The sequence below is a fragment of the Vipera berus genome, assembly GCF_964194415.1.
Source record: "Vipera berus genome assembly, chromosome: 1".
Classification (NCBI taxonomy): Eukaryota; Metazoa; Chordata; class Lepidosauria; order Squamata; family Viperidae; genus Vipera; species Vipera berus.
In genome coordinates this window covers 53,756,337-53,769,883 of record NC_138202.1, presented here as the reverse complement: position 1 = coordinate 53,769,883, position 13,547 = coordinate 53,756,337, and the positions used below count along the sequence as shown (strand labels likewise).

Genomic DNA, 13,547 nt, shown 5'->3' with positions numbered 1-13,547 from the left:
CAGAAGTACAGATTAAAAACAATTAAAAGCCCATAATCCCCCATCAGGCCAGACCAGCTAATTCGAACAGATGGGTCTTCAGGCCCCGACGGAAAGTTCGAAGGTCTGGTGCCATCCGGAGCTCCACCGGCAATTGATTCCATAAAGCCGGAGCCCCCACAGAGAAGGCCCTCCCCCTGGGGGCCACCAGTCGACATTCCCTGACTGGCGGCACCCTGAGGAGGCCCTCTCTGTGGGAACGCACAGGGCGGAGGGGAGTCGATGCCGGCAGCAGGTGGTCCCTGAGGTAACCCGGACCCATGCCATGTAGGGCCTTAAAGATCGTGACCAACACCTTGAACCTCACCCGAAAGACAACTGGTAACCAATGCAGCTCGCGGAGCAAAGGTGTAACATGGGAGTACCGGGAAACTCCCAAGACAACTCTCGCGGCCGCATTCTGTACCAGTTGGAGCCTCCGAGTGGTCTTCAAGGGAAGCCCCATGTAGAGAGCATTACAGTAGTCAAGGCGAGAGGTCACGAGCGCATGAGTGACTGTACACAGGGCATCCCGGTTCAGATAGGGCCGCAACTGGCGCACCAGGCGAACCAGTACTGTTTCCCAAATTAAACAAATTTGGGTAGACTATCGCTTCAAGGGTGGACAACCAGACTGGTACTTTAATGTAATTTTGTTTTCTAATTTTATTCCAAATTTTAAATAGTGCTTGTCTAATCTGATGGTTTTGAAAATGTTGATATAACCCTTGCTTCTCATTCCATAGGAATGCGTGCCAGCCTAATTGCAGATCATGGCCTTCTAGAGTTAATAATCTTTTATTCTTTAAAATTATCCATTCTCTAATCCAAGTTAACGCTGCTGCATGATAATATGTTTCCCAGTTTATACAACTTGATCAGAAAAATTTTGGGAACCTGAACAAATTGATATTAAATTTTATATGGCAAGGGAAAAAACCAAGGATTAAAATGAAACATCTGCAGGATGTTAAAGAAAATGGGGGTTTCAGACTATTACTATTGTTGTTGATGACGATGGATGGATGGATGGAATCAGTGCTTATGAATAAAAAGTTTAAAAAGGGAGGTATGACAGTGGTTCGGGGAAGAAAGGAAGCATTGCCAATTATCTTTATTTCTAAGAAATCCTCATAAGCCCTACTAGGAAATAAATTAGGAAAACCTAACTAAGTATTAAACCTAACCTGGCTAAATATTTTCCAATCCTTTTATTAACAATAGTCATGAGAGATGTCTGTATTTTTATCTGTGTTATAAAGTAGCATATTATGTCTCTGTGTCTGTTTCTGCTTTCTTCTTGAGTTGGGTTTGTGTGACTCTGTGCATAAAGCATAGAGCACACCACATAAGTTTGTGGGGGTTTTTTGGATTGTGTGACAAGGAGGGAAGGAAACTTAGAATGGAACAAATAGTAATATTCTGAGCTACTTCCTGTCCCAAAGGGATATGTTGTGGGAATTTTTCTAGAATGTTTTTCTTTGCAACCCTCAGCAGATCTGCCCCAGTTTTAAACTAATTATTTCAATTGCCAGCTTCTCCCATCATAACAAATTTAGTCACATTCTGCTCATGTTTTGAAGAGTTATTCTAATGCACAGATAATCATGACACTGGTTGGGTATGTGAGAAAGATACCACTACAGATTTATAGTGTTGAGAAATAATGTCCTAAATATTTATAAGACTTGGAACCAGACCAGCCTATGTATGTGGCTGCTTGACCAATTATTAAATAAGTTTCTACTGCTTATAAGTATTTGGTTCTATCCTGTATGAAAATAATCATGTGATGATTATGAGCTCTCCTTCATCTGGTTCCAATTCTTTGGAGTAGACTCCTACCAGCATTACATTTGGAACTGGATTACTTATTTTTTAAAAATACTAAAACAGTTACTCTTTTTATGGCCCCTTGTAAGTTGTGTAAAGAAATAAGTTTTTAACTTTGTTTGACTATATAGAGGTTAAATGTAGACCTAATTTAGAGACTTACAACTGATTGTAATCAATAGTTAGCTTATTGTATACCTATAGATTATTTATAATTATGATAAATAAAACTGCACAGTACTCATCTGCATAGAATTCAGAGGCACCAGATTTTCACTGTTATCTCAACTTTATGCTTTCTGTGATACGACTGAATGATACAGTCAGAATCTACTGCTGGTAATTCTGAACATTTTCTGATAGTTGGTTCCCACAAAATGAATATGAATGTCTTAAACTTTAAGTAGACTTAAATATGGATTTTTTATAATTCTATAAAAATAATCAAAATCATATATGTCACAGTTATTTAGAAGACAGAGTTTAATTCTTAATCCTCCAAGCAAATTTCTTCTAGCTTATCTGGATTTGAGTTTTGAAACTGGATCAAGGCCATTTTTTAAAGATTCCTATCCATATGTGTGTGAGAAAGATGAGAAATATAGTGATGTTTAATTTATGTACAAATACATTAAATTCCTATCTCCTGTGACAGAGTATTTTTTACTAACTGAATTTGCTCTTTAAGTTCCAATTTTTTTTATTAGCCAAAATGTTTGCCTATCAAGCTTTACAGCAAACCAGACACATTTCATAATGGTGTTGTCTTTGCCCATCAATCTGAGTCTCCAAGATATTTATGTTCCTTAGATTTTAACAAGAATGCATACTCAAGATGATATAACACAGGTTTGGATTGGATATAATGCAACAAATCTGTGATCTAGGATTACATGCTGGGCGCTGCTTTTCGTGGCGCTGAGCCCCCCCCCTCCGGAATAGCGGCTTGTTGATTCAATCGAGCGGCGCTGAGAACTGAGAACTGCCTGCCGAACTGCTGAGCTCTATTATGGCGCCGAGCGCTGCTTCGCTGTGAAGCTCGGGACGTCTGCCTGTTTTTATCTGCTTGCGGGCTGAGGCGACTTTAGGGATTGGGGGATCTTTGAAATGGCTCCTGGACGCTACTTTTTGTGACGCTGAGCCTTCCCCCCCCCCGAGCTAGCGGCCTGTTGATCTGAATGAGCAGCGCTGACAATCCCTGCTGACCTGCTGAGCTCTGTTATGGCGTCAATCACCGTTACAGCGCCGTGAAGCCCAGGATGCCTCACCTGCCTTCTTTCCTCTGCCTGTTCGCCGTGGATACCCTCTGCTTGTCGGAGGGGCAGCGGCGACGACCCCACCGGATGGAGATCCTTTTACGACCATCTGCTGGCTGACACCGTTCTTTGGTGGCGAGGAGCCTCCTTTTCTCCCGGATGGTGGTTGCAGATTGTGGGCCTGGTTATCGGCCTCGGCGGACATGTTAGTGAATTCCAGGACTCAACATAACTGCTGGGATCACTTCTCTCCGCCGTTGAAGGATGGCTTGGACTGGTGGATGGACATTGGGAAGAGAATGTTTTGTTCTCCCCCTCCCCAGACTGGCGGTGCGGGCTGGCGTTGTGAGGATTGACAGAGGCCTGGCCTGCCTGTTCCTTACTTCTTTTGTTGACAGGCAGGCATTACGGCTAGCTCCATACCTGATGGGAATTAAGATCTCCCTATGGATAATCCAGTGTGGACGGGACCGAACCGTGGTGGGAGGACGGTTTTGGACTGGTCAGCGACCACCTCACTGGTATGGGGGACCAGTTGGGGTGGGCCTGGCTTAGGACTCCCCTTTTCTCTCTCTGCTCCAGTTAGACTCCTCAGCCGGAGTGAGAGGACGGCTGAGGTTGTCCCTTGGAATTCCATCTCAGGTGAGAGCTGAGATGGCTCTGCAGATTGAGAGATATGCCCACTGGACCTGTTCTTTTTCCATCTTTGTACCATCAACGAACAATCCTTGGCCATATTTACAACATCGGCCCCAAGAGACTATTTGAGTGCTATATGATCCATCGTTATTCCGAAGCGGACTTGTATGCCCTTAGGGCGGTTCCTGCCTCATGGGCGCGACCTGTCGCCTGTTTTCATACTCCCCTTAATGACGGGCCCAAGCTTTGGGACTCCGAGAGGTGGTTGGGCTTGGATAGGGGCCTCGAGTTAAGACGCGCTAAGAGGCCCCTGATCAGATTTTTAGCCGGTTATTTTAAGAGGTTAGGGAGGGGGAGGGAGGGGGGGTGGGGAGGGAATCTGTAACCGGCACTCAGTCTGGTCCTGTTAGAGGTCCTGGTGGGACGGGGTTGGGGGAGGTGGCTGCTGGCGCTGGGAATGTGGGGGTGGGGCATCGAATCCCCACGGCGATAGGGTATGGCAGCAGGTGTTTGCGCGGAGGGTCTGGGATCGCGCCCCCGCTATCTTCGAGCGGTGGTGCGCTCCGACCCCCCGGTTAGCGCCCTCTTACCCGGGGATGAGGGTGATCAGGCCCCTGAGCTCAGGCTGGTCTATTTTAACGCTAGATCCATAGTTAATAAAGCTCCCCTCATCCGTGATCGGATTGAGGAGGAATGTGCGGATCTAGCGTGCATCACGGAAACTTGGCTGGGCTCGGAGGGAGGGGTGCCTCTCACCGAGTTATGCCCGCCGGGTTTCCGGGTGCTGCACCAGCCACGGGCTCAGGGCAGGGGTGGTGGGGTGGCAGTGGTTATTCGGGAGACATTGTGTCCCCGGGAGGCCACCATTGTCCAGATGGCCGGGAGTGAAACCCTCCTCTTGAGGTGTGGTCCTCGGGTTCAGTTGGGCTTGTTGGTTACATACCTGGCGCCCAGCTGTGTGGCAACAGCCCTGCCCGAGCTGCTCAATGCCCTCGCAGGGTTGGCGGTGGAGTTCCCCAGGCTTGTAGTCCTGGGTGACTTCAACCTGCCATCACTGGGAGGGTCGTCGGAGTTAGCTCGGGAGTTCATGGCTTCCATGACAGCCATGGGCCTGACCCAGGTTATTGAGGGCCCGACTCATGAGGGGGGTCACACTCTCGACCTGGTGTTCCTGTCTGGACAGTGGTTGGATGATCTGGGAGGGGGTTCTCCGTCCATCACCCCTCTGTCATGGTCAGATCATTACCTCCTGAGGCTGGTTTTCCGTCATGCCATCCCCCGCCGCTGGGCGGCGGAGCCAACCAGGTGGTTCCGCCCCAGGCGCCTAATGGACCCAGATCGGTTCCAGAGGGCGCTTGGGCCTATACCTATCACCCTTACCCACAGCCCAGTCGATGCCCTGGTAGAGGCCTGGGAAACGGCAGCCACCAGGGCACTCGACTGCGTTGTACCCATGCGACCTCTGACCCGACGCAGATCCCGTTGGGCCCCATGGTTCTCTGTGGAGCTCCGGGAGATGAAGCGGAGGAGACGAGGTCTAGAGAGCGGTTGGAGATCCAGCCGATCCGAATCCGACCGATTGCAGTTAAGAACCTTTATAAGGTCTTATCTTGCGGCGATAAGGACGGCGAAGTCTAACTACTTTGCCGCCCTTGTCGCGTCCGCAGATAATCGCCCGGCCGCCCTGTTTAGGGTGACTCGCTCCCTCCTTAATCAGGAGGTGAGAGAGGATCCCTTGCAGGGACGAGCCGAGGAGTTTAGTCATCATCTGGCGGACAAAATCGCTCGGATCCGGACCGGCTTGGACTCTGACTGGGCAGAGTCTAATGTGGAGGAATCAGGCGGTCTTGAGCACGTTATCTGGAATGAGTTCGACCCTGTTTCCCCTGATGATGTGGACAGGATCATGGGGAGACTGAGCACCACCACCTGTTTGTTGGATCCGTGCCCCTCCTGGCTAGCTTATGCGGCTCGGGAGGGTACACGAGGCTGGTTCCATGCAGTAATAACTGCTTCTTTGAAGGAGGGCGTCTTTCCTGCCGCCTTGAAGGAGGCGGTGGTGAGACCCCTTCTCAAGAAGCCTGCTTTGGACCCGGCTGTTTTAAACAACTACCGTCCAGTCTCCAACCTTCGCTTTCTGGCGAAGGTTGTTGAGAGCGTGGTGGCGCATCAGCTCCCTCTGTTCCTGGAGGAAACTGATTATCTGGACCCGTACCAATCGGGCTTCAGGCCCGGACACAGCACGGAGACGGCATTGGTCGCGCTGGTGAATGATCTCTGGAGGGCTAGGGACAGGGGTTGCTCTTCTGTCCTGGTCCTATTAGATCTCTCAGCGGCGTTCGATACCATCGACCATGGTATCCTACTGCGGCGTCTCAGGGGGCTGGGAGTGGGAGGCACCATTCTACGGTGGTTCTCCTCCTACCTCCAGGGCCGCTCGCAGTCGGTGTTGACAGGAGGGCAGAGATCCGCCCCGAGGTCTCTCATTTGTGGAGTTCCTCAGGGGTCGGTTCTCTCGCCTCTCCTGTTCAACATCTATATGAAGCCGCTGGGCGAGATCATTCGTGGTTTTGGGGTGGGGTATCATCAGTACGCTGATGATACCCAACTTTTTCTTTCCACCCCGAACCAACCCAGTGATGCCCTCTCCGTGATGTCCCGGTGCCTGGAGGCGGTTCGGGTCTGGATGGGGAGAAACAGGCTCCGTCTCAATCCCGCCAAGACTGAGTGGCTGTGCATATCGGCATCTCGGGTTAACCAAGTTATTCCATCCTTAATGATGGGGGGTGAGGTGTTACCCCCCGTCGATAGGGCTCGCAACCTGGGCGTCCTCCTGGATTCACGGCTCAATTTTGAAGACCATATTGGAGCCGTGACCAGGGGGGCTTTTGCTCAGGTTCGCCTGGTGCACCAGTTGTGTCCCTATCTGGACCGAGACGCCCTACGCACAGTTACTCACGCGCTTGTGACCTCCCGTTTGGACTACTGTAACGCTCTCTACATGGGGCTGCCCTTGAAGACCACTCGGAGGCTTCAACTGGTGGCCGCGCGAGTTGTAATGGGGGTTTCCCGATACTCCCATGTAACACCTCTACTCCGTGAGCTGCATTGGCTTCCGGTTGCCCTCCGGGTGAAATTCAAGGTGCTGGTTATCACCTATAAAGCCCTACATGGCCTGGGTCCGGGATATCTGAGGGAACACCTGCTGCCGGCATCAAACGCCCTTCGCCCAGTGCGCTCCCACAGGGAGGGTCTGCTCAGGGTCCCGCCGGTAAGAGATTGCCGGCGGGTGACACCCAGGGATAGGGCCTTCTCGGTGGGAGTGCCTGCCCTCTGGAACCAGCTGCCGGTGGAGCTGAGAACTGCCCCCGACCTCCGATCATTCCGCCGGGGCCTGAAGACCTGGCTCTTCGAGCTCTCGGGCCCAGACTGAGGAGAAATTTTTAATTTGGGGTTCTTTTTAACTGACTACAGGGTCAATTTAATATTTTTAATTGGTTCTTAATTTTTGTATTTTGGATTTTTAATTCCCTGTAAACCGCCCTGAGTCCTCAGGGAATAGGGCGGTATATAAATATAACTAAATAAATAAATCCTTGTACTCATCAGCTCTCTAAACCTCTCTTTAAATGAAATTCTTTCATTTTCTGAAAATGCCATTGGGGGCCTGTGTGGAGCCCAAAGTCATTCTTGAAAATAAAGATATGTTAACACTTGCAGCATGTCAGCTTCATATTAATTTATATATGTTGAAGGGAGTAGGGCAGGCAGCAAGGGAGGTATTCACAAGAACATTGATGTCATGGGTTTATGTTGCCTATCCTTGCAATAAACCATACCTTGACATTTGGCTTGCAATGAATAGATAAATTCCCATTCACTTAAGCAAGGTGTGGCACATCTTTCCCTCCCCACGTTCAGTTAGATTGCCAATACTTATATTCCAAGGACCTGAGCATGCAGACAGGAGAATCCATAATGACTTCAAATGCAAGCACATACACCAGTGCTAACCCACAGATCTTCCTTTTGCTGCCCACAGAGAGAAAAAAATTAAGTGTTTTTAGAATACTAGCCTCTGGAAAGGAGGGAGTTTTGTCCTAGCAAAACCAGGATTATATTATCCAGCTCCTCTCCTTCTATTTAAAAAGATTTGGCCTTTATGCAGAGGGGAGGAAAAGAGATAGCTGGCAGATGTGGAAGAAAGCAGTTCACCAGGGAGGGGACCAAGGAGAAAGAATATGAAAGAAATATCATTGAAAATTTAAGGAAGCTGGAACCTGGAAACAGCTGCCTGAAAAAATCAGAAATGAACAAGAGTAAAGGAGGGGAGAGAAAGTGCCATTCATTTCTGTGATGATTTAATTTGCTGCAGAATTCATCTGACAGATTGCATTGCTTCCATTGTAAATCATGTAATTTGAAGCATAATAAATGAATACTACCATTCCATTCTTATGGACAAACTTTTATAGACCATTAACCTAATTGCCATAACTACCAAGTAAATGTCTTGGAAGAGAGCCTCCAAGTAGGATAAAAAATTAATAGCTTGAGGCCTGATAGGACAACTTCACAAGCCACATGCAAAATTAAGATCTCCAATCTAAAATCTATCTTGCAAGCCAACATATTGTTGTTTGCATCCTACCAACTAGAAGTTACATATAAAACCAGTTCTGGATGTTTTTATTTGCCAGTTAATAAGGTTCTTGAAGTCATTAAAAAAGAAGCTTTATTGTCATTGAAGGTAACATGAAAGACCGTCCACGAACAAGAGATGAATGCCATCATCCTGTATTTAAGTATCCAAGTGAAGTGACTAAAACATCTATTTCATGTGGGTTTTTTCCTGGGAACTCATTTAAATAGCCATAAAAGTTAACAATCACCCTTAACAATGGCTGGTCAGACCCTTTTTGCCAGGGACCTCCATAAATTGAATCCCCCAGATTTTTGGCATAGTAGTAATCCTAATATAAAATATATCCAATCACTATCTGAATGTGGAGATGGTAAAGAAGAAAAAGAGCTGAAGTGTTTTCTCTCACATCAAAGGAATATTTTTAATACGCCAGCAATAAAATCTTGGAATTCATAAATCAGATTTTGTTTCTATAGGAAAGTACTGTAGCTGAGTAAAACTCTGTAATGCTTTTAATGGAGATTAATGATATGGACAAGCATATACACTTTGCCTTACTGGGAATGACAGTACAAAGTGAGGCTGAAATAAACTATAAACTCTACTTTAAGACACCATACATAGATGTACTGCTTTGAGAGAATTTTAAACTCCATTATAATATAACATCTAGGAAGTACTATGGGAGAATGGAAATGCTGTCTCATTTATGTTTAAGGTCATAGGTATACAAGAACAAGTAATCTTGAAACAGAGGGAGACAGAGAGGGGTTGTGGGATTATGCTTGCAGAAAGAGATGCCCTAAGAAGGAGCAATGGCATTCTAGATTATAGTGTCTGTAGATAAATATAATAGAAAAATTGAAAGGGAGCTCTTGAGAATAGCTGCTATGAAAATAAAGTAAGTGGTTATAACATTAAAATGAGACAGTTTATGGACATTACAGCTGAGTTTTTATATTTTCAATGCATGGCTGATATTTCTAGACTTTGGAAGAGCTAAAATGTGATATTTGTTTTAATAATAATAATAATAATAATAATAATAATAATAATAATAATAATAATAATAATAATAATAATAAGTTGGAAGGGACCTTGGAGTCCAACCCCCTGCTCAGGCAGGAAACCCTATACCATTTCAGACAAATGGCCAGTCTCTTCTTAAAAACTTCCAGTGTTGGAGCATTCACCACTTCTGGAGGCAGGTTGTTCCACTGGTTAGTTGTTCTAACTGTCAGGAAATTTCTCCTTAGTTCTAGGTTGCTTCTCTCCTTGACTAGTTTCCATCCGTTGCTTCTTGTCCTGCTTTCAGGTGCTTTGGAGAATAGCTTGACTCCCTCTTCTTTGTGGCAGCCCCTGAGATATTGGAACACTGCTATCATGTCACCCCTCACCCTTCTCTTCATTAAACTACACATACCCAATTCCAGCAACCGTTTTCTTTTATGTGGAATATTTTATTTTGTTTCTAGTCATTTAAATTAATTTTATAGGAGGAAATTATTGAAATTATCCACTTCTGATGCTAAAACTGTTAAACTGTTTTGTCTTTCTTTCTTTGTGATTTCAGCAAGAGAGATGACTAGAGGGAAATTCCTGAACATCCTGGAGAAACCCAAAAAGTAACTGAATGTGGTCTACTCTTAAAGCAGCAGCACCTTGTTATTTCAGAACTTCTAGAATTGTCCACATAAGCTGAAATGAAAGGACCAAACTTACCGAAATGTTCATTGTTTCACCTTTCTTTTGAGGATCACTGTTCTGGATTACTTCAGCACTGACCACTATCAGTTCTCTTAACCTCCTGGCTGCAGCTGATCCTGTCCTATTTACCTTAATGATTTCCTCCATTCCAGTAAAAAGAAAAGGGCTCATTTACTTGTGGTTGCTTTACACAACTATAATAATATGCATCTTGTGGTAATACCCTTGTCCCAGACCAGTACACAGCACGGCACTGCTGTATGTATGTCCATCTCATATCATTGCAAGATGAGCACTTTATAATACCCACTACTGGACAAATGCATAACTTGAAATGAAAAGTGACTAGTGTTCTTTAATATAGATAATCCTAACTTTATAATTATAGAATTCAGCAATTTATATGGATTTTTATTAGGTATAAAGGTTGGAGAAAAAATAAGGATTGTATCATTCTTGCATGTTCATATAATTTTAGCTTTAGGATGGGATGGGAGGTTACATTCCATCAAAATTTTGTTTGGTTGATTTTAAGCTACCTAAATGTGATTGGGGTGGAAGTGTGAAGAAAAAAAAACATTCTCATACGAAGAAAACATGTATTCTGTGCTCAGCTTACTCATTTACTCTTTCATTCAGCTTCAGATCTCTTATCTCTTAAAGAATGTCTAAAGGCAAAATAAATTCTGCCATATCAGAATTTTCCCAAAAACAAATAATGTCTTTTTAGGCTACCCATTTTATATTATATTCATAGCTCTAGAAAAGATATCTCAAAATTGGATTTCTTTCAGGTATACATAAAAGATGTTTTTATACACTATATAGAAGTAACAAATTATATATTGAAAAGCCATAGTTTCACTTTTGAGTCTCCTTCTTTTCCAGAAATACATTTAAAATAGCTGGTTGACAAGATACCAGGTCAAGGTCTTTTCCTTGCATTGGTTTCTCTACAATAAAGCATTGAATAGAGTTTCCCTGAACCTGGTACTAGATTTGTGAGGTATGGTGACTTGGGAATATTGGAGCTGAAAGTGTGAAATTAAGGAAAGTTGTGCTAGTTACAGTTGGGGAATAACCAAGCTAAATTTAAGCACTTTTATATTCCATTAAAGTGATATTACAGTAACTCTGCTATTGTGGAATAAGCAGAATTAAGAAGCCTAATTTTGAACGTTGACTTGTAAATGTTTTAGTAAAACCCCTCTGTATGAAAAACAAGAATTTAATATTGGATTGTATGTCAAAAGTTTGATTTTTTTTAAAAAGCTGACATCGAAACAAATCTTTGAAGTTTTCAACATGCAAATGTATACTATTCAATTTACTAAAGCTGTAATGCAATGTAAGAATGCAATATAAGCAAGAAAACGGTATGCATTTTAATATATTCTGTAAATGATGAGCATTTTCTGTATTCTGGTAGTATGTAAATTACACGAGTAAGATATTTCTGGTGTACAGCAAATCAGCCATATTTCCATTTTAAATTATTATATGTATTTTTTCTAGAATAGAGGTGACAGAAGCTTCTCTCATTCTAATCACATCAAATGGCAATTCACAAAGTTTGCCCTGTCAGGTCATTATATTTGCAGGCCTAAGATTCACATGCAAAAATATTACATCTGTGTCAATGATGGCAAAACTATAAATGATGGTGAACAGCTAGCAAAAGAATATTAGGAGCAGGAAGAATTGTGCTTACTGTTCAGAAAAAAAGTTTATTTTTAAACAGTAACCTAATATTTTTATTTCTGGGTAGGAATATTGAAATTCTTACCTTTTTTGTTTGTGGATTTTAATATATAATAAGCCAAAGTTGACTATTTTGAAATGTGCTAATGATTGGAGGATGGGGTAGAGATAGATTTTAAATCTCACTTTATAAACAAAGTGGTTGACTTTTGCTGTATTATAGTCTGCCCAAAATACAGTTGGACCCTTGGTTATGGGCAACTTATAGAGAAGATCTCTACTGCCAGGATCTGATTAGTTAACTCCTTTTTACATTTGAATACATTTCTTTTTATTCTACAGATTTGTAATTCAGAACATATACCAAATTATTGGTATGTGCTTTAGAGTAAAGATATTTATATTTTTAATACATAGACATGATAAATATTTAGTAAAAATGTCCTACATCAGTAATTTGTATGTTACAATTTTGTGCTTTTGATAGTAAATAAAAGTTACATTTTTAAAACATTCGTATGAAATCTAAATTGTTGAATCATACTTCTTAGATAAATCCTAAACTGACATTATGCGTACTTATGTGTTCAGGTTTTCTGTTGTGTTTGATGAGAGTTATTCTCAAGTATTCATATATTTTTATCTGATTATTAATAGGAGGCACCTTGCTGGTTTGTGTAAGATTTGCTTCAGACAGGTTAAAATATCTTCATTTTTTTAACAGAAAAATATAACCATCTCAAAAAGCATTTTACTAATGTTTTTATTTGCATTTTGAGTACTTTAAATATATTTTATGGTTCAATATTTTTAAAAAATGAATAAAGCTTTGAAAGTGAAGTGAAAAAAGAATAAAACTCAATCCTATTGAGTTTTGAATAGTTTCCACAAACAATTGTGTATTTTGTACTTTTTTGCTCCACTTCCTTTGGATTTAACTCTAGTAACTCAGTATCCTTGATTCAGGTAAGCATTCATAAGTGAAACCGCAAAGATAGGTATTATGAAGCAAAATACAATTATTTTAACTTTAAACTTAAAATACTTCTTATGAACAATGTAAAAATGAATCTTTGGAGTGGCTCCACAACATAGGAAAGGATAAAATTCAAAGTACAGTAAATAAACAACTGAGTTGAGACTTGAAATAAAAAAATAGTTACTTCATAGAAAATATTTCTTCTCTTCAAATCTGTAGCATATCATTTAACATCCTCTATAGTTCTTGGATGTTTGCATTTAGCCTCAAGCTTTTTTTTGTTTTGCATCTTAACATTCAGATGGATTCTATATTTAAATATTGGTTTCATAATCTTCAAAATAATTCATTTGTTTCAATTCAGGCTTTAAAAAAAAACATTTTTTCCTGACAGTCATTTAGGGTATTTAAATAGTTTTACAAGGAATTCTCCTTTGGGATGACTTCTGTTCCCATGGCCCACAATGAAAATATAGCTTTGTTATATCACATGGAGGAAATATCTTATTAATTAGCAATTAATTCACTTTAATTTTAAATATGCAGTAATCATAGTTGCACAGTATCACCAAAGGAAAAGGTTAATTGAAAGCTTTTGCTTTGCATTTCCATTCTTTTAACAAGCTTAGAGAATAAGAGACATTTCATAAAAGAAATGTATTGCCTTCAAATATATCCTGTATATCCACGTAAATTTTTGTTGGCTTCCGGTTTGCCAACAGCCGTAAATGGACGCCTGGAGGACGGCTCCCTTCTTCCACGTCCAGTT

The 13,547-nt window shown here is 42.4% G+C and overlaps 1 protein-coding gene across 1 annotated transcript in view; it reads left to right on the top strand.

The window, feature by feature from the left end:
* Positions 1-12,473, top strand: part of LIN52 (lin-52 DREAM MuvB core complex component) — a 58,662-nt gene extending 46,189 nt beyond the window's left edge. Inside the window, exon 6 of the mRNA XM_081337699.1 lies at positions 9,965-12,473. Within this exon, the coding sequence (XP_081193825.1) occupies positions 9,965-10,020 (56 nt within the window). The 3' untranslated portion in view covers positions 10,021-12,473. The remainder of the gene's footprint in view (positions 1-9,964) is intronic.
* Positions 12,474-13,547: the final 1,074 nt, after the last annotated feature.